The 25,823-nt window shown below is 37.5% G+C and overlaps 2 protein-coding genes across 2 annotated transcripts in view; both read right to left on the reverse strand.

Annotated features, from left to right (window-relative positions):
• LOC144958254 (uncharacterized) overlaps positions 1–17,457 on the reverse strand; it is a 33,153-nt gene extending 15,696 nt beyond the window's left edge. Inside the window, exons 1-2 of the mRNA XM_078890097.1 lie at positions 17,338–17,457; positions 10,193–10,756 (exon numbers count right to left, since the gene is read on the reverse strand). Of these exons, the coding sequence (XP_078746223.1) occupies positions 10,193–10,756; positions 17,338–17,457 (684 nt within the window). The remainder of the gene's footprint in view (positions 1–10,192; positions 10,757–17,337) is intronic.
• LOC144957520 (sulfotransferase 6B1-like) lies at positions 8,409–10,165 on the reverse strand. The gene is made up of 2 exons (XM_078888850.1): positions 9,861–10,165; positions 8,409–8,596 (listed from the first exon to the last, which is right to left on the reverse strand). The coding sequence occupies exons 1-2, from the start codon at positions 10,132–10,134 to the stop codon at positions 8,469–8,471; spliced, it is 402 nt and encodes a 133-aa protein (XP_078744976.1). The 5' UTR covers positions 10,135–10,165; the 3' UTR covers positions 8,409–8,468.
• Positions 17,458–25,823: the final 8,366 nt, after the last annotated feature.

The raw sequence follows: 25,823 nt of genomic DNA on the forward strand, positions 1-25,823 counted from the left end.
TATCAGGCCATAACTTGACGAAGGCCACGATCCACCGCCGGGTTGTGAGTAGTGCTTAAGTCCACAACTGATCCCACAGGTGAAGCCATTGAATGCCAGTCACGATTTGTTTTCTTTTGTGGTCATAGACTTGTCTTTTGACGCATTTTTTTTTTTTGCCAGTGGCAGGCTATGAGTTTACGAAGGCTACGGAAAGGTTTCAGGCTATGAGTTTATTATTATTATTATTATTATTATTATTATTATTATTATTATTATTATTATTATTATTATTATTTCATTATTTATTATTATTATTATTATTATTATTATTATATTATTATTATTATTATTTATTATTATTATTATTTATATTATTATTATATTATCTATTATTATTACTATTATTATCATCATCATCATATCATCATATTATTATTATTATTATTATTATTATATTATATATTATTATTATTATTATTATTATTATTATTATTATTATTATTATTATTATTATTATTATTATTATTATTATTTTATTATTATTATCGTTATCATTATCATTATTATTATCACCATTATTATTATTATTAATATTATTATTATTATTATTATTATTGTTATTATTATTATTATTATTATTATTATTATTATTATTATTATTATTATTATTATTATTATTATTATTATTATTATTATATTATCGTTATCATTATCATTATTATTATCACCATTATTATTATTATTATTATCATTTCATTATCATTACTGCTATATTAGGAATCCTCTGTGAAGTTAATCCGTGCACCAGAAAGCTAACTAACACAATCAATAAAATTATCTAACTCGTCTCCTCAGACATGGACAGCCAGCATTAAATCATATAGTCTGATTAATTAGATTCAATAGTCTGATGTCACGTCGCCCAGCAACGGCGGCCATCGTCGTTCTAAACAAAGAAAATCGGTCCTTTTATTCTTCATGCTGGCTAGAACTTTTCGTATGTCTTGTGATCAGAATGTGTAAACGTCAAAACATGATCAGATTTATGATGGTTTTTTTTTTTTCTCTTCTGGATACGCTTTTATGCTCGTCGGAGAAATATTTCATAAGGGCGTCCGCCATTGTTCCGATAGTTTAGAGCCAGTTACTAAGTTACCATGCGTCATTACGAGGGAAGTGACGTCATGACTGCTGAAGAGTATTGTGTTATAAACAAGAAATGAATGCTTTTTCTTAACCCGTTCACGGCGAGAATGTATTTTGTTTTATATCATGATGAAAAATAAATGATAAATATGATGATAAGAATGGTTTTGATGGTTACTTCCGAAAGACAATGTTGTGAGCTCCTTAGCCAAGGGCATACTATCTATAGATAGTATGCGCTTGGCTCAGAAGCTCATACCATTGCCATCCGGAAGTATAACGGACCAACACATAAAACTGTGTGTATCCTTGAACGTTTATAGTCGGATTAATACAGTTCAGTGAGCATTACTCATGAACGCGGATGGCAAAAAACAATAACAAAGACCTGTTGACGTCACACGGGTCTTTGGTTTTTTTTTTGTTATTATATTTTTGCCATCCATGTTTATGAGTAATTCTCACTTAACCGTATTATCCATCAGACTAAAAGTTCAAGGTTACACAGAGTTTTGTATGTTGATCCGTTTTCACGGACCAACACCCACACACACACAAAACAAACTACGTGTTACCTTAACGTTTATAGTCTGGTTAATACAGTTTAGTGAGATTTACTCATGAACCTGGATGGCAAAAAAAAACAATAATAAATACCCGAGTGACGTCAACTTCATTCTATCTATAGTGTTCAATAAACTGAGGCACAAAATAATTTTATTTTTTTACACTAACGAAAAGATGAAAATGGGAACATGTCGGTTTGATCCTTACCTGTTGTTTGATTTGGCAAGCAGAACAGGATTCAAGAGTCTGATGTCACGCCGCCCGGCAACGGCGGCCATCTTGGTTCTAAATAAGAAAATCATTACTTTTTATTCTTTATGCTGACTAGAAATGTTCATATACCTTGTGATCAGAATGTGTAAAAGTCAAAACATGATCAAATTTATGGGTTTTTTTCCCTCTGGATAACGCTTTTATGCTCGCCGGAGAAATTCATACGGGCGTCCGCCATTGTTCCGATAGTTTAGAGCTAGTGTTACTAAGTTACGATGCGTCATTAGGAAGGAAGTGACGTTACGACTGTTAAAGAGTATTCATGAGCATTCTACCCTAGAAGTACCTGAAAGTTCAGTTGGTAGAACACTCTCTTCACACGCAAAGGGACTGTGATCGATCTCGGGTGAAATCGGGCTATTTTTGGATACTCCTCCCACACCCCCCCCCCCCTAATCTGCCCACCGTGCAATGATTGGGTAGTTAGGTCTGTTATATCTGGCGGAAAGTACGTTTACTAAATACTAGCGCCCTATCCAAAGCGAAACAAGCAATTGCTATTGTCATACACGTCTGTTTCACGCAATAGAAACCGGGATAAACTCCGGGTGTACGGGCCTAATGGCTCTGACAGACTACTACATACTCAACTTGAACCAACGTCATCTGCTATACGCTTCAACAGTCGTAACGTCACTTCCCTCGTATTGACGCACGGTAACTTAGTAACTGGCTCTAAACTATCGGAACAATGGCGGACACCCTTATGAAATATTTATCCGACGAGCATAAAAGCGTATCCAGAGGAAAAAAAACCCATTATAAATCTGATCATGTTTTGACTTTTACGCATTCTGATCGCAAGACATATGAAATGTTCTAGCCAACATGAAAAATAAAAAGTACCGATTTTCTATGTTTAGAACCATGATGGCCGCCGTTGCTGGGCGACGTGACATCAGACTATTGAATCCAATACCCTCAGTGAATCAGGTAAGCTATAAAGTCAGTTTAGAATAAGATCCAACCCTGCTTACAAAGGGTTAAACAATACCTACGTAACAGAGTATTCAGTATTCTTACCACGTGGTTTTCTGTTGCTATTGGATGGGCATCTTAAGATATCTACATTTGTTGCTGGGCGTTATCTAACCAGATCGATAATGGAAAGAATTCGTCGTTGATATCAGCTGGTATTAAAAATAACGATAAGTATTGCAATGTACGCTTCAGATTATTATACGAAGACAAATACCGTGGATGTTTTGCGTTTCCCCTTCATCAACAAAACACGATATATATATATATATATATATATATATATATATATATATATATGTGTGTGTGTGTATATATATATATATATATATATATATATATATATATATATATATATATATATATATATATATATATATATAAAACACTGACATGTTTACAGAATATATCAAAAAATAAAGAAAATATAACTCACAATACATAACAGGGAGATGATTTACAAAAGGGAAAACATAATCTCCAAAGTCTAACATTAAAACTAAAATACTAACATCATCTTACTGTTTCCCTCTCAGGTCAGGGCTCCAGCAAGGGCCATACAGAACCAAGCAATCCCATTCTAAGAGACAAAGACAGAACCCTAGAAAACTTATCTCTGGGGATAGAAGACACAGCAAGTGACCACCTGCTTGCCATGGGGGATCAAAGCGCTTTACAAGGGGTCAAAAGCCAACAGTCACACGCCCGTTTAACTATTTTTGAACGTTAACGGCCAGATACCCATTTTACACCTGCGTATGGCGAGATAATGTGAGTAAAGAGTCTTTTCCAAGGACTCAACTGTGCACAGAACTCAAATCCTGGACCTTCCCAACCAAAGGCGAGTGTCGGATTTCAATTTTTCTTTTCCTCAGTCGCGCATTCGGTTATTTCTACCAAAAATAGATTTTGGCGGATAATGAGAATCAAATTCTAGAAATTGTTGATTCATATAAACATCCATGATTTACCTTTGACATTAAGCTGAACTTGCACCTGCATGTAAATAATATTATTTATTCAAAATTTAGTTCTAGATCATTTTTCCTTAGAAAACTAAATTTGTTTCACGTTTCAAAAGAAATCCTTAAAATGTTCCATTTGTCAATAGTTCAGAGTGTTAAAACGTTTTTAACTAGGGCAGTGCCATCGCTGTAGTGTGATGAGACTTTTGGCATCAACTTCATAATATATCATCGCCTAGGCATTCCATGAAGGAATAGAGATAATTCATTAAACAAGATGTCTGACGTCAACAGGAATCACCCTTGTTGTCCAAGTGAGCAAATTGGGGTTTAATAATCTTGCCCAAGGAAAAAAAAATCCACGACAGTGCCTGAAGCGGGGCTCGAAACCGGGACGTTCCGGGTCATAGAGCAAAGTTTTAACCACGAGGCCACTTCACCTCCCTTGCGGTATAGATAGAATGAAATTGACGTCACTCGGGTCTTTGTTATTGGTTTTTGCCATCCGCGTTTATAAGTAATTCTCACTAGACTGTATCAACCATACTATAAACGTTTAAGGTTACACATGGTTTGTGTGTTGGTGCGATACACTTCCGAATGGCAATGTTGTGAACTTCTTAGCCAAACGCATACTATCTAAAGATCTATAGATAGTTGGAAGATGATGTCACTCATGTCTTTGTTATTGTTTTTTGCCATCCGTGTTTATGAGCAATGCTCACTGTATTAACCCGACTATAAACGTTCATGGATACACACAGTTTTGTGTCTTGGTCCGTTATACTTCCGGATGGCAATGTTGTGAGCTTCTTAGCCAAGCGCATACTATCTATAGATAGGCCCAACACACAAAACTGTGTGTGACCATGAACTTTTATAGTCTGAATAATACAGTTTAGTGAGAATTACTCATAAACGCGGATGACAAGAAGCATTAACAACGACCCGAGTGACGCCAACTTCATTCTATCTTTTGAAGAGACACTCCAGTAGGATTTTCTAGCTGTTTAGAACTTAGCTTCAAATTAACTACTTACTGTTCTCCTGCTGTGAAGATTGATCCGACTAACAAACTCGGTGACACACTCACTGACGCACGCACACAAGGAACATCGGCTCGATATAAAACTCCACTCACTGCCACATGCAATGATTATCGACAATTATATATCACATATATAAATTAATTAGTAGAATTCAAAACCAGGAAGTTTAGCATCTGTAATAAACAGTGCACGCTGTTGCTTCTTTGAATCGATGTCAAAAGAATGAGCACACTACATACTACACACATCATGTCATCTTTACTATTTTTGTTTTCAACTAAGACTGGTGTATTTTGACACTCGGCTGTCTAGACTTTTTCATAACAAAGATAAAAATAGAATAATAATAATAATAATTGGCCAATGTAGCCAAATTCCGACAAAACGCATTATTTACATTTTGGCCAGAATAAAAAATGCGATCCACACTGCATCGATCTGGTAAAATGACTGAGTGATCAAGATGAAAAAAGAATATAAGTAGATAGTCAAAATGACAACATATAAGACGTGTTTTTTTTTAGTTTTTCGTTGTTTACGCATTTCTGCCGTACTCTAGAAAAACCCATAATATTTGAAAATTTGGCCAGAAAACTCGTCCTTCAAATATCGATCGATATAAATGACTCTCATCTTGGCAAAAACTCTCAAACCTGGGACTTCGCGAAATGAGAGATAATTTGTTTTATCAGAGTATGACGAAAGATTAATCCGGACCAAGATCGCGGAATGCAGTTGTCGGAGTCTGTAATTATTAATCTGCCCGATTACACACCTGTTCTTGTTTTGTGTAGATAGTTTTCGACACGCTAATTTACGCATTAATGCACACAGCTATTGTAACATACGAATACATATCACGGCTTAAAGATAACATAACCCTAGATAGAACGAAGGTGACGTCAGTCAGCTCATTGTTATTGTTTTTATAGATAGTATGCGCTCGGCTAAGAAGCTCACAACATTGCCATCCGGAAGGATAACATACATAAATCAATGTGTAACCTTGAACGTTTTATAGTCTGGTTAATACAGTTAAGTGAGAATTATTCACATGGATGACCAAAAAAAAAAAAAAAAAAAAAAAAAACAACCCAAAAAAAAACCAATACAAAGACTTGAGTGACGTCATCTTCGTTCTATCTATAGATAGTATGCGCTTGGCTAAGACGCTCACAACATTGCCATCCGGAAGTATAACGGACCATCACACCAAACTTTGTGTATCCATGAACGTTTATAGTCAGGTTAATACAGTTCAGTGAAAACTACTCATAAACGCGGATGGCAAAAAAAAAAAGACAATAACAAAGACCCGAGTGACGTCATCTTCGTTCTATCAATAGTTATGCCACCTTTATGAACCATATTCATCGTTAAAATTTGTCCTCCGAAGGACTGGTAACATACACACTCTCAAGGATTAAGAAACCAAAAGAGTAGAGGGTTTGATATCGCGACTTTTCTCGTAGCCATCGTTATGTTATAGATAATATGCGCTTGTCTCAGAAGCATTGCCATCCGGAAGTATAACGGACCAACACAAAAAACTGTGTGTATCCATGAACGCTTATAGATAGAATGCGCTTGGCCAAGGAGTTCACAACATTGCCATCCGGAAGTATAACGGACCAACACACAAACTCTGTGTAACCATGAACTTTTATAGTCTGGTTAATACAGTTTAGTGAGAGCAACTCACAAACGCGGATGGCAAAAACAATAACAAAGGCCTGAGTGACGTCATCTGCATACTATCTATAGATAGTATGCGCTTGGCTAAGAAGCTCATAACATTGCCATCCGGAAGTATAACGGACCATAACACAAAACTGTGTGTATCCATGAACGTTTATAGTCAGGTTAGAACAGTTTAGTGAGCATTACTCATAAACGAGGATGGCAAAAAACAATAACAAAGACGTGAGTGACGTCATCTTCAAACTATCTATATATCTAGACTAGACAATAGATAGTTCGAAGATGACGTCACTCAGGTCTTTGTTATTGCTTTTGCCATCCGCGTTTATGAGTAATGCTCACTGAACTGTATTAACCCGACTATAAAAGTTCATGGATACACACAGTTTTGAGTGTTGGTCCGTTATACTTCCGGATGGCAATGTTGTGAACTCCTAAGCCAAGCGCATACTATCTATAAGATGTCATCACTCTGAAACCAGAAGATCAATGGGCATGATCTATATTACATTTTCATGTGCTCAAGGTCATTGGTCACATTGCAAAGTGTGCTGAAAATGACCCACATAGTGAACAGTGTTCACGGCGGTTTAAGAATAACCAACGTTACAATTGGTCATTTTTCTCCGTATGAGTCGTGGGTATGTTTACAACTTTCATAAACAAAGCAACATGATTGGATAAATTGAGAAAACTCCAATCGTTGTACAGCAACAAATCATGTGATCGATGACTCGGTTGGACGAAAACATGAATATTATAGTTCGCTCGCATTATACAAGGTATGTTTTAGTCCTCTGGAACAGTTGTTTTATACTTTCACTGAGGTTGGAGCCAGTCTTTTTGATATCATATTTTTATTCCTTATGGAAAGAATGAAGTTGACGTCACTCGGGTCTTTGTTATTGGTTTTTGCCATCCACATTTATGAGTAATTCTCAGTTAACTGCATTAACCGGACTATAAAAGTTCAAGGTTACACATGGTTTTGTGTGTTGGTCCGTTATACCTCCGGGTGGCAATGTTGTGAGCTTCTTAGCCAAGCGCATACTATCTATAGTCTGATATATACAATTTAGTGACAACTACTCCTGATATGGCAGGCTAAAAAACAATAACAAAGAGCTAGGTAACGTCAAATTCGTTCCATCTATTCGGAACAACAAAAAACAAGAGTAGAAGATTCTTATTACAGTACAATAAGTGAGGTGTTTGCACTTTATTGAACCAGCCTGTTTATCAATGATTGGAAAAAAAATATTGATTAATAGATATAATTGCTGCCGTTTTATTAAAGAACACAGTATGTGCTATTTTGTTAACATTGCATATTATACTGTAAAATTTTTAATTCAGAAAAGTGGGTGGAGCAGGCACTTATGTTGGTAACAACAAGAGATGAAGTGAGTAGAAAAGTGCCAGAAGACAATAGAGAATAAACATTTTTTTGCGGCGGTGATGGGGTTTGAACCTGTGACCTTATTGGTACCACAACTCCGCCTGGCCAGTGAGAGCGTGACTCTACCGTATGAGCTATCTACGAATCCAAAAAATTCGTATCAAACTCAGGTCATTCATTATTAGTGCCTTCTCCCACCGACAATTGGAGGTAGCGGGTACACACACACACACACAACCATCGCAAAGTTACCTGGCCAGCAGTTAAGCTTAATAGCCAATATTCTCAACACAAACATATAACATAGAAACAGTTGGGACATTGAGTATGCTCCGGTATATGGGGTGAATTTTAAACATATACTGTGTTTTTAAAAACAACGGCAGATTAACAATCTAGACTTTTCCCTTAATGAGTCTTAACTCCATTCTGTTTGTCCAGAATAATTCTGCATTCGTCCTCTACGGCCTTCCACTTTCTGTCCATCTCTGCCTTTTGTACATCCGTCAGCCAGTTTTTCCAGTCACCGGAAATACCTGCAATGGATTCAAGAATTCTGAAATGTGACCAATACGCGGCTATGTGGTCTAGTGGTATGACATTCGTTTTCGGATCGGAAGGTCCTGGGTTCGAGCCTCGTTCGACGCAAAGTTGAGTCCTTGGAAAAGTCTCTTTACTCACATTCTCTCACCGTACTCAGGTGTAAAATGAGTACCTGGCCGTTAACAGCATTGTCTTTGTCCGAAAAATTGTAATATCGCCTAACAGGCGTCATGTCTCGTCCTACATTTGAAATGTTGCTGTTGACCAGGGACCCCTTGTAAAGCGCTTTGCGCACGTTAAGTGGATATTTCGCTATATATATATATATATATATATATATATATATATATATATATATATATATATTATTTTAGATTGTTATAATAATATAGGTGAAAATGTGTAAATGTATGTGTGTGTGTGTGTGTGTGTGTGTGTGTGTAATCAGCGGAGATTAAACTCGAGCATTCCATGTAAGCACATTGCCCTATCCACTTTTAGAATTTTATGTTTACAAACTACAACAACTAAAGAATTCGCAATAATAGCGCTAAATTATTGAAAAATTAAACTATTTAAATAAATAAAACAAGACAACTTAAAGCACCTAACGCTCCCGCCTCCCCCCCCCCCCCCCCCCCAAAAAAAAAAAAAAACAAGAAGAAAATTCCCAGACAAATCATATAATAAAACAAAAGAAAATCTGGAAGAAAACAAAAACAAAAACAAAACCAAAGAAAATAAAGACAACAAAAAAAAAAAAAAAAAAAATTACAACAACAATGACCAACTGCTATTGAAGCTATGAGATTAGGTAAAATACTCACAGCATCCGCCAGTCGGATATAACGTATCAACACACAAAAAAAAACCTATGTGTAGTCTAATCCTTAAATGTTTTAAGTCTGATTGATATAATTTAGTGAGATCGTATATACAAAATGGTTGTTTAACCCTCTCCTTACCACCTACAGAAAAATCGTCACATTTGTACGACACAATATACATTTTTTTTTTCTTATTCGAATTTATTTTGTACAGCACAATGATCTTTGTTTAATTAATAAAATTGTTTTGTAGAGAGATTGTTTGAGTTAAAAAAAATTAATACATTTCCTGCTGGGTAGCCATACCATTTTTGGGAAAACACTGAAAATGATCGGCAAGGAGAGAGTGAAAAACAATAACAAAGAGATGAGTTACGTCAATTTCCTCACTGCTATCCTTAGATTGCCCCGAACTGAATTCAGCTCTCACCTTTTCTGAAAAACAAAGAGGAGAAGGCATCCGATGCCATCGCAGCCTTCATGCTATCAAAACTGGACGCCCCCGAAATATCCACAGCACGCTGGTGACTGATATCAACATCCAGAAATTTGGTAACCTTTTTAATCATGGTCACTGGATCTTTCTTCAACTCGTCGAAACTCAGTAAAAATATGTCATTCGCCGGGTTTTTCGACTCTGTTATAACCCTGTTCCAGCTGTGGTAATATTCGAAGAAACACCCATATTCCAGTTTTCCCTCCATGAAAAGTTTGAAATAATTCTCAAATTTCCCGTCATATCCACCGTAAATATATATGGACTAAATTTTTATTATGGTTGTAAAATGACACAGACGTATCCTTAGCGCACCGAACCGTTGAAATAATTTTATTTCTTCTTGTCTTCAACCCTGTCGGAAGATCTTCGTAAAGCAAATGGCTGTTGAGAATTCTGGGAGACGGAAGTGCATCTAATAACGGTTCCGGCATGACGTCAATCATCCCTCCGAACTCTTTACCGTATTTGGAAAGCGAAAGAGTTTTGTTCAGCAGCATGTAAAGAATCTCGTACACCCAATGACATCCCGTTTTTGGGTATCCGGCAAGGAGAACGTCGGAATTTCGAATTCGCAAATTCTTGAGTCCTGAAAGTTGGGACTCGGCGACCGGTGGGAATATTTTTCCTTCAAATTTTGTGGTTGGGATTTTGGAGCCTCCGTCATCGATGATGTAATGGTTAGGTTGAACTATTGGCAAGTAGAAAAATACTTGTTTGATGATGGGGAAAAGACAATAGTAGACAAATCCAGATTTTACGATCAACGAATGGAGGAATTTTCTTAGAAACATCAACATTCTGGACGCGTTTTGGGTATAAAAGCTGATCTGAGGAAAGAAATAAATAATTTGTATAAATAGAGATGTATGTTCATTTATATAGCACAGTTCTCACGGTTTTGCCCTGCTCCACGGCCTTCACAATTAAAAAAAAAGTTTAAAAATATATTTTGTTGTTGTTGACAAAAGAATAATTTTGAGCCCGAATAGTTCAATGTTAAGCATTTTTAAAGCTGTCATTTTCATTTTATTCAATACTTACTTCCTCCAAAAAAAAAAAAGTAATGAACCCGTTTGTGTAATTATATTTGCCGTATTATTTTGAATGTGGACTTTTCTTTAGGGAGAAAAAGGCGTAAATTTAATCGATTGATGCTAAGCGTTTAGATAAATACTCACAACATCCATCAACCGGATAACATTATGTGTAATCTTAAACGTTTATAAAAGGAACGAAATTGACGTCATCCAGCTTTTTGGTACTGTTTTTAGCCAGCCATTTTTATGAGTTGTTCTCACTTAATTGTATTAATCAGACTATAGATAGTTCGAAGATGACGTCACTCAGGTCTTTGTTATTGTTTTTTGCCATCTGCGTTTAATAACGCATAATAACGCATAGTAACTTAGTAACTGGCTCTAAACTATCGGAGCAATGACGGACGCCCTTATGAAATATTTCTCCGACGAGCATAAATGTGAATCAGAGGAGAAAAACATGATAAATATGATCATGGTTTGAATTTTGAGAGAGAGAGAGAGAGAGAGAGAGAGAGAGAGAGAGAGAGAGAGAGAGAGAGAGAGAGAGAGAGAGAGAGAGAAAATAAGTAGGAGAGAAATATCTGTTCAATGTTACAGTTATCGTTTAACGTTATAACAAGTGTAACTAAATGACAAATTGCCATATTTATGGACAATAAAGATCTATTATTATTATTATTATTATTATTATATTATTATTATTATTATTATTATTATTATTATTATTATTATTATTATTATTATTATTATTTTTTTATTATTATTATGAGTAATTCTCACTGAACGGTATTAACCTGACAATAAACGTTCATGGATGCACACAGTTTTGTGTGTTGGTCCGTTATACTTCCGGATGGAAATGTTATGAGCTTCTTAGCCAAGCGCATACTATCTATATCTACCTTGCTGATGTGACTATTTACCTAAACTCATAGCATACAGATAGAGTAAGTGGCTTCAACAGTCAGGACGTCACTTCCATGGTAATAACGCATAGTAACTTAGTAACTGGCTCTAAACTATCGGAGCAATGGCGGACGCCCTTATGAAATATTTCTCCGACGAGCATAAATGTGTATCAGAGGAGAAAAACATTATAAATATGATCATGGTTTGAATTTTATACATTCTGATCACATGACATATGAAAGTTCTAGCCCGCATGAAGAATAAAAAGTACCAATTTTCTTTGTTTAGAACCATGCTGCTCGCCGTTGCTAGGCGACGTGACATCAGACTATTGAATCCAATTAGAAAATGAAATAAAAAGCTGTTCACATTACCTCTTACAACACTAGGAACAACAAAATATTTTGATATAATATATCCCGTGTTATTCTCACTCTATCCAAACCATGCTCTTGTAACAATAGTGGACAAACTTATATAATTCTATGTACATATCCAAACTGTTAATATAGTACCCTTATCTTTGGGGCCAGCCAACGTATTAACGTACTTTGAACAAACGGATTTTAAAGATTTTGGCCAGAAAAGTCGTCCTCCAATTTTTTTTTTTGATTGTAACACGCCTTGCAGGCTGACACGTTTCAATTTGCTCTGTGTTTTCTATTTATTTTAGCGTTTATTCACATTTTCAATTCTGGATTTTTATACCAATCGAATTGTGACGTTTTAGTCTTCTGAGTGATATAATTATTTCTTATTTTTACCAAAGGACTTGTGTATCATTCGTGAATTTTATGCTAAATTTTAATAATTTCAAGTGTTTTATTTTATGAACAAAGTTGTTTATATATTTTACTACAAGTGTTCACTGTGCTCTAACATCGATGGCCAATATTATGAATCTAGAAAATGAAACACACGTCACCACACAGTCCACCGCGATGACAAGTCTTACGAAAACCAACGATTGTCTTGAATACATTTTACACCATGAAAGTGATAATTATTGTTATGATTATGAAAGCGAATACAAACACCGTGTTGAAACAAGTGAACCGAAACATCGATTGAGTCGAGGAGGGACACGAAAACAAAGGGCCATCCCAACACAGTGTGGTCATCGGCCCATCCCTAAAAATAAAACACCACGGCCACCTACCACACAGACAATTATACCACTTATGAGTGAAAAGAAATCACTTCCAATTTTAAAAGTGGCGACAATAAACGCCCAGTCTTGCCGCAATAAAACATTAGACATTAAACATATGATTGAGGAGAGATCTATTGACATTCTAATAATAATTGAAACATGGTTAAAGAAAAATATTATTGTTGGAGATTTCAACTTACACTTTGATCGAGACACACCGGATATAAGAAATATAAATAAACTACTTTCGTCACATCACATGACACAGCATGTCAATGAAAAGACACATCGGTGTGGACACATTATTGACTGAGTATTGACCAGCGTTGACATGCAACTAGCGACACCTATCAATGTAGATGATCTTTGCATTTCAGACCATCATTTAATATCTTTTGGGATCAGAGGGGGGACAGTACACGACAAAAAAAAAATAGTTGTTTCGAGAGATTTGAAGAAAATTGACATAGAACTATTTAAAGCGGACCTCTCTCACCCTCTAACTACACATTGTGAGAAAGAAGTGATTGGTGACAATATTGATAAAGCTTTTAGTGTTATTGATAAGCACGCACCTCTCATGACAAGATCTGTGAACATCAGAAAAGAATCACCATGGTACAATTTGGAGGTAAAACGTATAAAGAAAGAGAAAAGAAAAGCGGAGAAGAAATGGAAAAAATATGGCCTGACAATTGATAAGGAAACTTACATATCATTCAAACATAGACTCAAAGAGGTGACAATTAAGGCAAAGCGTATCTACTATCTTGATAAAGTTGATAACATAAAAAGTCCGAAGGAGTTTTATAAAATCTCAAATAAGCTTCTAGGCAAAGAGATCAAAACAAGCCTGCCACACCACACTGACGACAAGCAACTCGCGGACTGCTTTGTAGAGTATTTCATGAATAAAATAACAACAATACGGAGTGAACTTGACACAGACGAAACAGAAGCAGAATATACCTCTTTTTATGGTGAACCCTTAACATCTTTCAAAGAAATTTCAATAAATGACACAAAGAAAACGATTCTCTCTAGTCCTAGCAAATCATGTAGGCTCGACCCTTTACCAACATCCCTTTTGAAGGAGTGTATTGATGAACTTGCACCTTACATCACTGAATTGATTAATCAATCATTAAGGGAGGGAGTTGTTCCAGAAAGCTTCAAGAAAGCATTGGTGAAGCCATTGTTGAAGAAAGCGGGACTTGACAGTGATAATTTTAAAAACTTTAGGCCTGTATCAAATCTACCATTCATTTCCAAAATTCTAGAAAAGATTGTACTAAAACAACTTTCTTGTCACGTGAAACATAATAACCTCGATGAGTGCTTTCAATCGGCATATCGGCAAAATCATAGCACAGAAACAGCATTGATGAGAATCACAAATGACTTGCTGCAAATTATTGATCAAGGAAAAACCACCATCCTTAGTCTTCTCGATCTTTCGGCGGCCTTTGACACCATCGACCATGCCATACTACTTCGAAGGCTACAAGTTACTTTCGGCATATGGGGCACTGCTCTAAACTGGTTTGCATCATATCTTGCTCAAAGAACTCAATCAGTTTTAATTGGGGAATTAACTTCGTCAGAGCGTGACCTTCATTTTGGTGTACCTCAAGGATCCGTTTTAGGTCCAGTCCTTTTTGTACTTTACACTTCCCCTGTTGTGAGAATCTTAGAGCAACATTCTCTCGCTTACCATATGTACGCCGACGATACCCAGATATATAGCATGTGTTTGCAATCCGATATAGTTTCAAAGATAACTGTTTACGAACAATGCATTAATCATGTGATGAGATGGATGTCTGCAAATAGATTAAAATTAAATGGCGACAAGACCGAAGCCTTATTCATTGCTAGTTCAAATAATAAGACAGATCCATCTACACTGGCACTGACAATCAACGATAATGACAAAATACAACTCACAACATCAGCAAAAAATCTCGGCATCACCTTAGAGAGTGATCTGTCTATGAACAAACATATTAACAATGTGAGAACAAGTGCTATCTGCATTCTAAGAAATATCAGAACAATCAGTCCATTTATTAATAGGGAAACTTGCAACAAATTGGTAACATCTTTGATATTCCCGAAAATGGACTACTGCAATGCACTGTTTGTTGGTCTCACAAAGGACAAAATAAACAAACTCCAGAAAATACAGAACATGGCAGCCCGCGTTGTACTACAGAAAGACAGAAAAACTGCAGCTCCCGAATTACTACAGCAGCTGCATTGGCTGCCAGTGGACCAGCGGATTAAATATAAATCTTCAACTATCGTTTTCAAATGCCTGGAGGGCTCGTCACCAGCATATCTCTCAAACCTCGTTGAACGGTATAACCCACAGCGATCGCTTCGATCAACGAACGACCTCAAATTGAAAACACCCCGCTGTCGAGTGAAGGCTGGTGAACGCGCCTTTCAGCATTCTGGTCCAAGGTTGTGGAATTTACTACCACTAGAGATACGTTCTTCGTCTTCACTAGAGGAATTCAAGCGTCGATTGAAGACATTCTTATTCCGACAGGCTTTCTTTTGATTATGTGTATAATTAGCGTTGTTCGTGTACTGTGTTAGGGCTTCATGATTAAATTAATCTATGTTATGCGCCCAGAGCCCTCCTGATGAAGGGATGTTTGGCGCACTATAAATCTATACCATTTATTAAATACCGATCGATTAAAATGAACCTAATCTTGTCCAAAAAAAAAAAACCTAGATTAGTGGAAGAGTAGCTAGCGTCCCTTGATTGGACGTCACCGGCGGAGAAGTTATTAGAGAGAGAACGTCTTTATGGTTTTGCGTATGCGTCTCTCGTCCTCGCTTCCGGTGAAAGCGGCAAGAGACATTTAACCGAAAGCGAGGACGAGAGAGACGCATGCAAAAAACCATGTTGACGTTCTCTCTGTAAACTGACGTCCAATCAAGGGACGCTACTTTCCGCTAATCTCATTCCTTATACGTTGAGAAGTAATAGATAACACTGAAAATAAACCCTTTTTTCATTTTGGTCATAAAAACCTTTATTTAATAACTCAATAATAATAATAATAACAAAAAAAAATAAAAAAATATTGAGCTTTTATAGAGCGCAATATACTAAAACGCTACAAAGGGTCCCTGACCAACAGCAACATGAATCAAACAGAACGAGACATGACGCCTGGTAGGCGATATTCCAATCCTTTTCCGACAGAGACAACACTGTTAACGACCAGGTACTCATTTTGCAACTGAGCAAGGTGAGAGAATGCGAGTAAAGAGTCTTTTCCAAGGACTCAACTATGCGCCGAGCGAAGCTCGAACCCAGGACATTTCAATCCGAAAGCGAGTGTCATACCACATGACCATATAGCCGCACAAATACCACTCAAGACGTCTAAAAAACCTTAAATCTGAGACTGAGAATAAATTTGGAGTTTTATTACTAATTATTATGTGTCGTTGAAATATAATAATATAGATAGTATGTGCTTGGCTAAGAAGCTCATAACATTGCCATCCGGAAGTATAACGGACCAACACATAAAACTGTGTGTATCCATGAATGTTTATAGTCAGGTTCATACAGTTTACTCATAAACGCGGATGGCAAAAAACAATAACAAAGACCTCAGTGACGTCAACTTCGAACTATCTATATCGGTATTCGAAGTAGAAAATTTCCGGCCAAAATACGGAAAAGGTGTTTTTGTCTAAAAATGGCAAATTAATGTCAGATGATATCTTTGGCCGTGTTCCTACCTACATTATAGAGCAGCAGTATATTATTATCTGTATTTGTAGGTATTCATGTCTAAGACCGCTGACTTTCTCCTGAGAAAAGTGGACTAGGTCAATTTCGAGTCACTTGGACAAGGCGAAGCGAAGAAAGTGTTATGTCATTTACTGACCTTGAAATTAATTGGAAGGTAGGACATTGAAATTGCGGTTATGTGGTCTTGAGGTATGACACTCTCTTTCGGATTGGAAGGTGTTGTGTTCGAGCCTCGCTTAGCGCATGGTTGATTCCTTGGAAAAGGATCTTTACCCATCATACTCCGGTGTAAAATGTTAACAGCGTCCGGGAAAAAAAATTTGTAATATCGCCAAACAGGCGTCATGACATTGTCTCGTCATACATGGTATTATATATATATATATATATATATATATATATATATTATATATATATATATATATATATATATATATATATATATATTTCGTTGTTGAACGGCGGGTTGAACCATATTATGTTCCTTTTTCTGTTTTGTTTTGGAGTTGTGGCGTGTATTACATTTTTGTATTTCAGTGCTGAGGTTTGTCCGCTCTTTTTGAGTGCCATTTCGTAGTCTTGTTTTGTTCCGTTGAATATGTTTTCATTTGAAGAGAGGTTGTTTAGCCGTTGTTCTATCATGGTGGGTATGTTTTATTATCGTAGGTGGGTGGTTGGAGTGTTTGTGGATGTATAATGGGGCGCTGTTGGGTTTCTTGTATGGTCTATACGTGTTAGTTTTTTGGCAGAGGGTTGTGTCCAGGAAATCGACTTGGTGTAGATTAGTTTCTAGTGTGATTTTGAGGTCGAGATCTTTGAATAATTTTATGAGTTTATTTCTTCATTCTCTTAATGTTGGATTTTGATGTTGTGTGTGTGTTCCTAGTCTGTCGCCCGTAGAGGCCGACGTTTATGTTAGGTAATTGGTCCTTGATCTGGTGTGTGATGTAGAGGCCCACTAGTTCGCACACTTCAGCGCCGTCGTATGCACCCATGGTGACGTCAAATTGGCTTTTTTTCTTGGTCCAGATTTCTCCGTTGTGGAAGAGGAGCGACTGTCTTGTGTGTTGGATTATGTTTATGGTGTTTTGGTCGATGTCGGTGTGCTCTGTTGCGAATGTGATGACTCTGGTGAATGTTTTTTCTGTTATACTGGCGTAAAAATCAGAGATATCAAGCTGTATGAATTGGAGGTTGTGTTTATTGGTAAGGGTTTTAAACCATTTGATGACTGCTTGTGTGTTTGTCTATTGTTATATGTCTGTGTTTTTTCTGATTGTGCTGTTTATTTCTTGGAGGTAGTGCTTGCTTATAATACCTATTTCTGATTTAGCTGGGTTTTTGTTACAACAAAATGTTCGAATTAATACATTATTGAGTATTTATTCAAGTAATGTAGAATAAATTTACAAGATTTCCAGAAACTGGTTTGTTGAGTGAATTATTTAAAATTCCAACACAACTAAGTATGTATCTATCAAGGAATTTACCCAATGGAAACCGTACGGTGCTCTTATTGTCTAACCAACCAGCGGCCTCGATGAGAAAAATATCCGCCATTGAGACATGGGCTGGGAATCGCGTTACTATAGTAAACAAGCGCTGATCGGCCGTTCATGAAATTTAAGAAAATAACTTTCTGCTCGCTCGTTTAACTCAGAATTATTCAAAACGATGTCTCTAAAATGATATAAATGTGACTTCTTAAGGTTTTCTTCACGGTCAAAACCACACAACATTCTATTAATGATTACGTCCTAGGCAATAAGGTCAGACGATGATGTGGTGGTGGTGATGATTGTAGTTGTAGTAGTAGTGGTAGTGATGATTATGTGGTGGTGGTTGTAGTTGTAGTAGTAGTGGTAATGGTAATGATATGGTGGTGGTGGTGGTTGTAGTAGTAGTGGTCGTGATGCGGCTATGTGGTCTAGTAGTATGACACTCGCTTTCGGATCGGAAGGTCCTGGGTTCGAGCCTCGCGCTCGGCGCATAGTTGAGTCTTTGGAAAAGGCTATTTACTCACATTCTCTCACCGTACTCAGGTGTAAAATGAGTACCTGGCCGTTAACAGAGTTGTCTTTGTCCGAACAAATGTAATATCGCCTAACAGGCGTCATGTCCCGTCCTACATGTTAAATGTTGACCAGGGACCCCTTGTAAAGCGCTTTGAGCACATTTAGTAGATTTTGCACTATATAAAGCTCAATTCAAAAAAAAAAATATTTCAATGATGATGATATGGTGGTGATGGTTGCAGTAGTAGTAGTGGTAGTGATGATAATGTGGTGGTGGTTGTAGTTGTAGTAGTAGTGATAGTGATGATGATGTGGTGGTGGTTGTAGTAGTAGTGGTAGTGATGATGATGTGGTGGTGGTGGTTGTAGTAGTAGTTGTAATGGTGATGATATGGTGGTGGTGGTGGTTGCAGTAGTAGTGGTAGTGATGACGATGTGGTTGTGGTGGTTGTAGTAGTAGTGGTAATGGTAATGATATAGTGGTGGTGGTTGTAGTAGTAGTGGTCGTGATAACGATGTGGTTGTGGTGGTTGTAGTAGTAGTAGTGATGATGATGTTCTGGTGGTGGTGCAGTAGAGGTAGTGATAATGATGTGTTGCTAGTGGTTGTGGTAGTAGTGGTAGTGATGATATTGTGGTGGTGGTTGTAGTAGTTGAGGTAGTGATGATGATGTGGTGGTTGTTGTAGTAGTAGTGGTAATGGTAATGATATGGTGGCGGTGGTTGCAGTAGTAGTGGTAGTGATGACGATGTGGTTGTGGTGGTTGTAGTAGTAGTGGTAGTGATGATGATGTGCTGGTGGTGGTGTAGTAGTAGTGGTAGTGATATTGATGTGGTACTGGTGGTTGTAGTAGTAGTGTTAGTGATGATATTGTGGTGGTGGTTGTAGTAGTAGAGGTAGTGATGATGATGTGGTGGTGGTTGTTGCAGTTGTAGTGGTCGTGATGATGATGTGTGGGGGTGGTTGTAATAGTGGTGGTAGTGATAGTGTAGTAGTAGTGATGATGATGGAGTGGTGGTCGTTGTAGTGGTGATGATGATGTGGTGGTGGTGTAGTGGTAGTGATAATGATGCAGTGGTGGTGGTTGTAGTAATTGCGGTAGTGATGAAGTGGTAATGGTGGTTGTAGTAGTAGTGACAGTGATGATGTGGTGGTTGGAAAACACATTATAGGTTATTATAATACATGATTACACACATTCGTTTTTTGACAGCTTCATTGTGCCATAGATATACGCAACAGTTCTGAATCATTTTATTCTGGATTTTGATATTGTTTGTTGTTTTTCCCGTGTCGTTATGTTGACATAGAGACCGAATGAATGGTAATGCTTACATTCCCAGCCAAAGATATAATGGCACTGAATGCTTTCATTGGTGGACACTTTTTAGGCGTCGTACGTATTCTCATTCGTTTAATTCTATGGTATCTATACTATACGATCACAATAGAAAATGATTTATAGACTAACAGTCTAACAATTGTATCGTAACGAATGTGACGATTTTCCTATGGAAAGGGTTAAAGAACAAGTATTTTCTTAGAATAACTGCAGCCGAAATTTGTTTTTTTTTTAGACGCATTCTTGTCTGTGGCCTATACCCTGACCCAGGGTGAAAAAGGCAATGATGATGATGATGAGGATTCTTAGAATCTCACGGAAAGATAAAATGAAAAACGAGGAGGTATTAAAATAAATTTGAGTACGACCAACTTTGGTAAACACCATCAGAAAAAAGATTTCTCGGACATATTTACAGAAAAAAAACGGAATTGAAAAGATTGTACTTACGGGTAAAGTTGCTGGGAAGTAAAGAAGAGGGAGACAGAGGATAGATTACATTGACAATTTGTCTTTCCAGGTAACCCTTTATCGCCATCTTTGTCTCGTCTTTACTGTTGTCGACCCAGTTCTTATTTTGTCGCCACCTTTACTACTTCCCTCCTTCTTTTGTGTGCCGATGAATTTAAAATTAACAAAGGAACTAACCAAATTTTATAAACCTTGTTTGGTTATTACATGATCACCTCCCTTGGCAGCTGCTCTCGGAATGGGGTTGACAGATTTTTAATTCTTATTTATATTTTAAACAATTTTATGTAAGTTTATGTAATTTGTACTCCCAAGTTACCTTCTCTCACGATCCTTGTCCATTGTATAGGGAACGAGATTAGCGGAAGAGTAGCGTCCCTTGATTGGACGTCACCCATAGCCTGTCACGTCACCGGCGGAAAAGTTATTTAGAGAGAGAACGTCATGTTCGTTGTGCGCATGGGTCTCTCGTCCTCGCTTCCGGTGAAAGCGGCTTGAGACACTTCAAAACCAAATTGACGTTTTCTCTGTAAGGTGACGTCCAATCAAGGGACGCTACTCTTCCGCTAATCTCATTCCCTATAATGTTTACAACCCACCTCTTATTTTGATGACCTATTTTACAAGTCTCATTCTACAGTCCGTTCAACAACCCGTGCGCACCTGATGACCCGGATATCTTAAATTTAAATTGAGCTTATATAGCGCAATATCCACTAAATGTGCTCAAAGCGCTTTACAAGGGGTCCCTGGTCAACAGCAACATTTAACATGTAGGACAGGATATGACACCTATTAGGCGATATTACAATTTTTCGGACAAAGACAACGCTGTTAACGGCCGGGTACTCATTTTACTCCTGAGTACGGTGAGAGAATGTGAGTAAAGAGCCCTTTCCAAGGACTCAACTATGCGCCGAGCGCGAGGTTCGAACCCAGGACCTTCCTATTCGAAAGCGAGTGTCATACCACATAGCCGAACTAGATCTTCACTACCTTCTGATGGATTTTCATGATAATTGGCTCGAACACTTGAATTGTTAGTGACTTTAATCCGATTTTATTAAACAAACGAAAGGTCTGAGATGAGTGAACTTTTGGATTGTTTACGTTAACAAATATTATACAAAGTGAATTCTTTTGTGATTACGATCACTGAACTTACCCACAGGCTTGACAAAGGGTTTAATTTTCACATGGTTCATGTGCACTATTCACTAATACTGCCCCCCCCCCCCCCCCCTGAGTTCAATATGACGCAGCAAATTGCACACTTTGTAGTTTAGTGTGCAGGCGTATTTCAAATATAAAAGGGAACTAACCTATTGTTTTGAACCTTGAAACGTTATAACTTGATCACCTCCCATGACAACTACTTTCGAATTATTTCAACAGGTTTATAAATCTTTCTTCTCCTTTTTTTTTTTTTTTTTTTATTTTACAAAATTGTGTTTGTCATAATTATTTATTTTATCGGGTTACCTTTTCCTTCTTCCTTCCTCCTATAGGGAATGAGATTAGCGGAAGAGTAGCGTCCTTTGATTGTACGTCACCTTAGAGAGAGAACGTCAAAATGGTTTTGCGCATGCGTCTCTCTCGTCCTCGCTTTCTGTGAAGTGTCTCATGCCGCACAACCAACATTTCGTTCTCTCTCTCTCTCTCTAATAACTTTTCCGCCGGTGACGTCCAATCAAGGGACGCTACTCTTCCGCTAATCTCATTCCCTATTACAGTCTTCATCTTCCATCCTCCGCAGTTCGGGTGTGTGAGCAATTTCTCCCCCTGCTATTGGCGTCAAAGTCCGACTATGGACGGAGCAACGTTGAATCCATCCTTGGAATATGTTCTTTTCCACAGTTTATCACCAGGCGTAAAAATGATTAACCTTGACAAATTAAGTAGCAGACATCGGTAATCAGGACGTTTGGGGTTCGAACCCCAGTCGAGTTGTGCTGAGTTTTGGGGATTTTTTTTCTTGTATTTTTCTTTTGCATTGTTTCATAGACACTTTTTTCAGATCTTTATAGATAGAACGAAGTTGACGTCCCGCAGGTCTTTGTTATTGTTCTTTGCCATCCATGTTTATAAGTAGTTCTCACTACACTGTATTAACCAGACTTTAAACTTCCAAGGTTACACATACTTTTGTGAGTTGGTCTGTTATATTTCCGGGTGGCAATGTTGTGAGTTTTTTACCCGGCGGACGGTAACAGCGTTGTCTATGTAGGGGAAAAACCAACGATATCTTACGTGACTGGAATCCAGGGTCTTCGGTTCGAATGCAAATGTCATACCACAAGACCACATATCCTCAAGGTAGAATTTGACTTTACTTATTGACGTTCGCTTCCTGATCAACTGACTGAGATGCCTCGGCAGCTTCTCTCACTCTACTAAAAACTCCCTTTACTATTCTCAACCCTCTGTAACTTGCTTTAGTTCTGCAATATCATTTTCCGGTCTTAACTTTCTCCTTACCGATCCTTTTCTGTATTTTCTCAAAATGCCAGGCTTACCCAGCAGAAAAATGTATCTTCTAAACTCAAACAAGCTCTCTACAAAACAACTTTATGTTCTTATTAATTAAACAAAGATCATTCTTTGGAAAATGAAAAACTAAAAAAGGTCACGACATTCAAATATCTAGGTGTGACACTAAGCAAAGATGGGACAAGCACAATTGAAATTCGAAAGAGAATTGCAATGGCAACATCAGTGATGACTCAATTAACAGAGATTTGGAAAAGTAGCATGAGTCTTAATGCAAAGGTCAAACTGTATAAATCACTGTTGTTGCCAACCTTGTTGTGAAGCCTGGACACTTACAATGGATGCTCAACGGCGCATAAGGGCGTTTGAAAGCAAGTGCTATAGAAGACTGCTACGCGTGTCATATATACGAAGCATCGCACAAACGAAGACGTCCTGGAAGAACCTCTTCTAGTGACTGTGAAGCGCAGAAAACTGTCCTGGTTTGGACACCATACTCGACACGATAGCCTGAGCAGGACAGTCCTACAGGGCACAGTCGAAGGCCAGGGCAGAAGAGGGCACCAAAGGAAGATGTGGCTGGACAATATAAAAGAATGGACAGAGATGTCGGTTCCGAGCTGCTACATAGTGCTAGCAACAGGCAGGCATGGAGGAAGACTGTATTTTCTGCTTCACGCAAGTTCTCCCGACGACCATCCGGTCATGGGATTGAGTGAGTGAGTGAGTGAATATTCTTCAAGTTCAAGGAACTGCTGGGACAACAGACGCAAACATCTCTCCCGTCTTTAATCGATCGTGCAGATCTACCAACTCGTTTTGGTCAATATTTTAAAGAAAAAACGGATACCATCAGGAAAGAACTCTCATCTGAATCGATCCAAACACTATTTGACAAGTTTCATGGTGATTCGTTAAAAGATTTTTCAAAGATCACTGAAGCTGACTTACGTGACTGCATTATCTCGTCTCCAACTAAAAGTTGTGATTTAGACCCCATAAATACTGCCATTCTAAAAAAGTGCATTGATGTAATTTTAACACCATTTACATGTATTGTTAATAATTCGTTGCAGTCAGGTGCTGTACCAGACATTTACAAAGTTGCTCATGTCAAACCCCTTTTGAAAAAAACTGATCTAGATAAAGAGAACTTAAAAAACTATCGCCCTGTCTTTAATCTTCCTTTTCTTTCTAAAATCTTAGAAAAGCTTGTTTTGAAACAATTACTGTCTCCTCTTAAAAATAATTGTCTTGAAGAAAAATTTCAGTCTGCTTATAGGCAACTTCATTCGACGGAAACCGCACTTGTTAGGGTTGTTAATGATCTCCTCTTTGTTATAGACAATGGTTCATGTTCTTTGCTGAATTTGCTTGACCTATCGTCTGCTTTCGATACTATTGATCACACTCTTCTCCTCAAACGTCTTGAAATTACTTATGGCGTGTCTGGTGCAGCGCTTGATTGGTTTAGGTCATATTTGTCTAATTGTAAACAGATTATTACGGTGGATAAATATAGATCTGAGGAAATCATTCTTGATTGTGGGGTTCCCCAGGGTTCAGAACTTGGACCCGTTCTTTTTGTTCTGTACGTTGGACCTCTGTCTAAAATCATCAGAAGTTTCGGTCTGTCTTACCACCAATATGCTGATGATACGCAATTGTACTGCGTTTCCAATACGAGAAATTTACAAGAAGTATCAGCCAATAGTAAGAATTGTATCCAAAGTGTTAAGAAATGGATGAATGAGAAAAGACTGAAACTAAATGATGATAAGACAGAGGTGCTGTATGTTGGGAACAGGAAGTGGAAAAGTGAAACAGATTTGAAGCCGGGGGATGCCTCCATTCAAATTGTTGATAAAGTGAATAACCTTGGCACATTCTTAGACTCTGGACTGTCGATGGAGCATCAGGTTAATAATTTGGTTAGATCTCTCTTTTTCCAACTAAAAAAGATTGCTTCCATTAGACGGTTCATATCTGAGGATGTGACCAAACACCTGGTTGTGTCCCTCGTACTATCGAAATTGGATTATTGCAATGCTCTGTTGTTTGGCATTTCACAATATAATCTGAGACGTCTTCAGATTGTCCAAAACAGCGCTGCCAGGCTAGTATTCATGAAGCGTAGGTGCGATTCTGCCAGACCTGTGTTTCATGACCTGCACTGGCTGCCTGTTGAGAAAAGGATTAAATTCAAAGCTTGTACTTTAGTGTATCGTTGTCTTGAAGGTACTGCCCCTTCCTACATTTCGGAACTAATTGAAATATATTCAAAACCCCGCCCCTTACATTCAGCCAGTGATTCCACCAAACTAGTTGTCTCTCGAATACGGAAAAAATGCTGGAATGAGATCCTTTTCTCATTTCGGACCCTCTGTTTGGAACGCCTTACCACAGAGCATTCGTAAAAAAGAATCTTTTTCTATTTTTAAACGTTCGCTTAAAACATATCTGTTTCGTTTTTAGTAGATGTTATGAGAAGCAAGATAGGTCTGTCTTTTCTATTGTGAGTTGTGTGTCTGGGTGTGTGTGTGTGTGTGTGTGTGTGTGTGTGTGTGTGTATGCTTGTGTGTGTGAATGAGTATGTGTCAGCCAAAGTAATTTGCAATGTAAGCGCTTAGAGTCTAGTGTCTCGGAGTTATAGCGCTTTATAAGTTTTCAGCATTATTATTATTATTATTA

Source organism: Berghia stephanieae, chromosome 12, assembly GCF_034508935.2.
Source record: "Berghia stephanieae isolate SIO BIC M18660-M18661 chromosome 12, UCSD_Bste_1.3, whole genome shotgun sequence".
NCBI classification, from domain to species: Eukaryota; Metazoa; Mollusca; class Gastropoda; order Nudibranchia; family Aeolidiidae; genus Berghia; species Berghia stephanieae.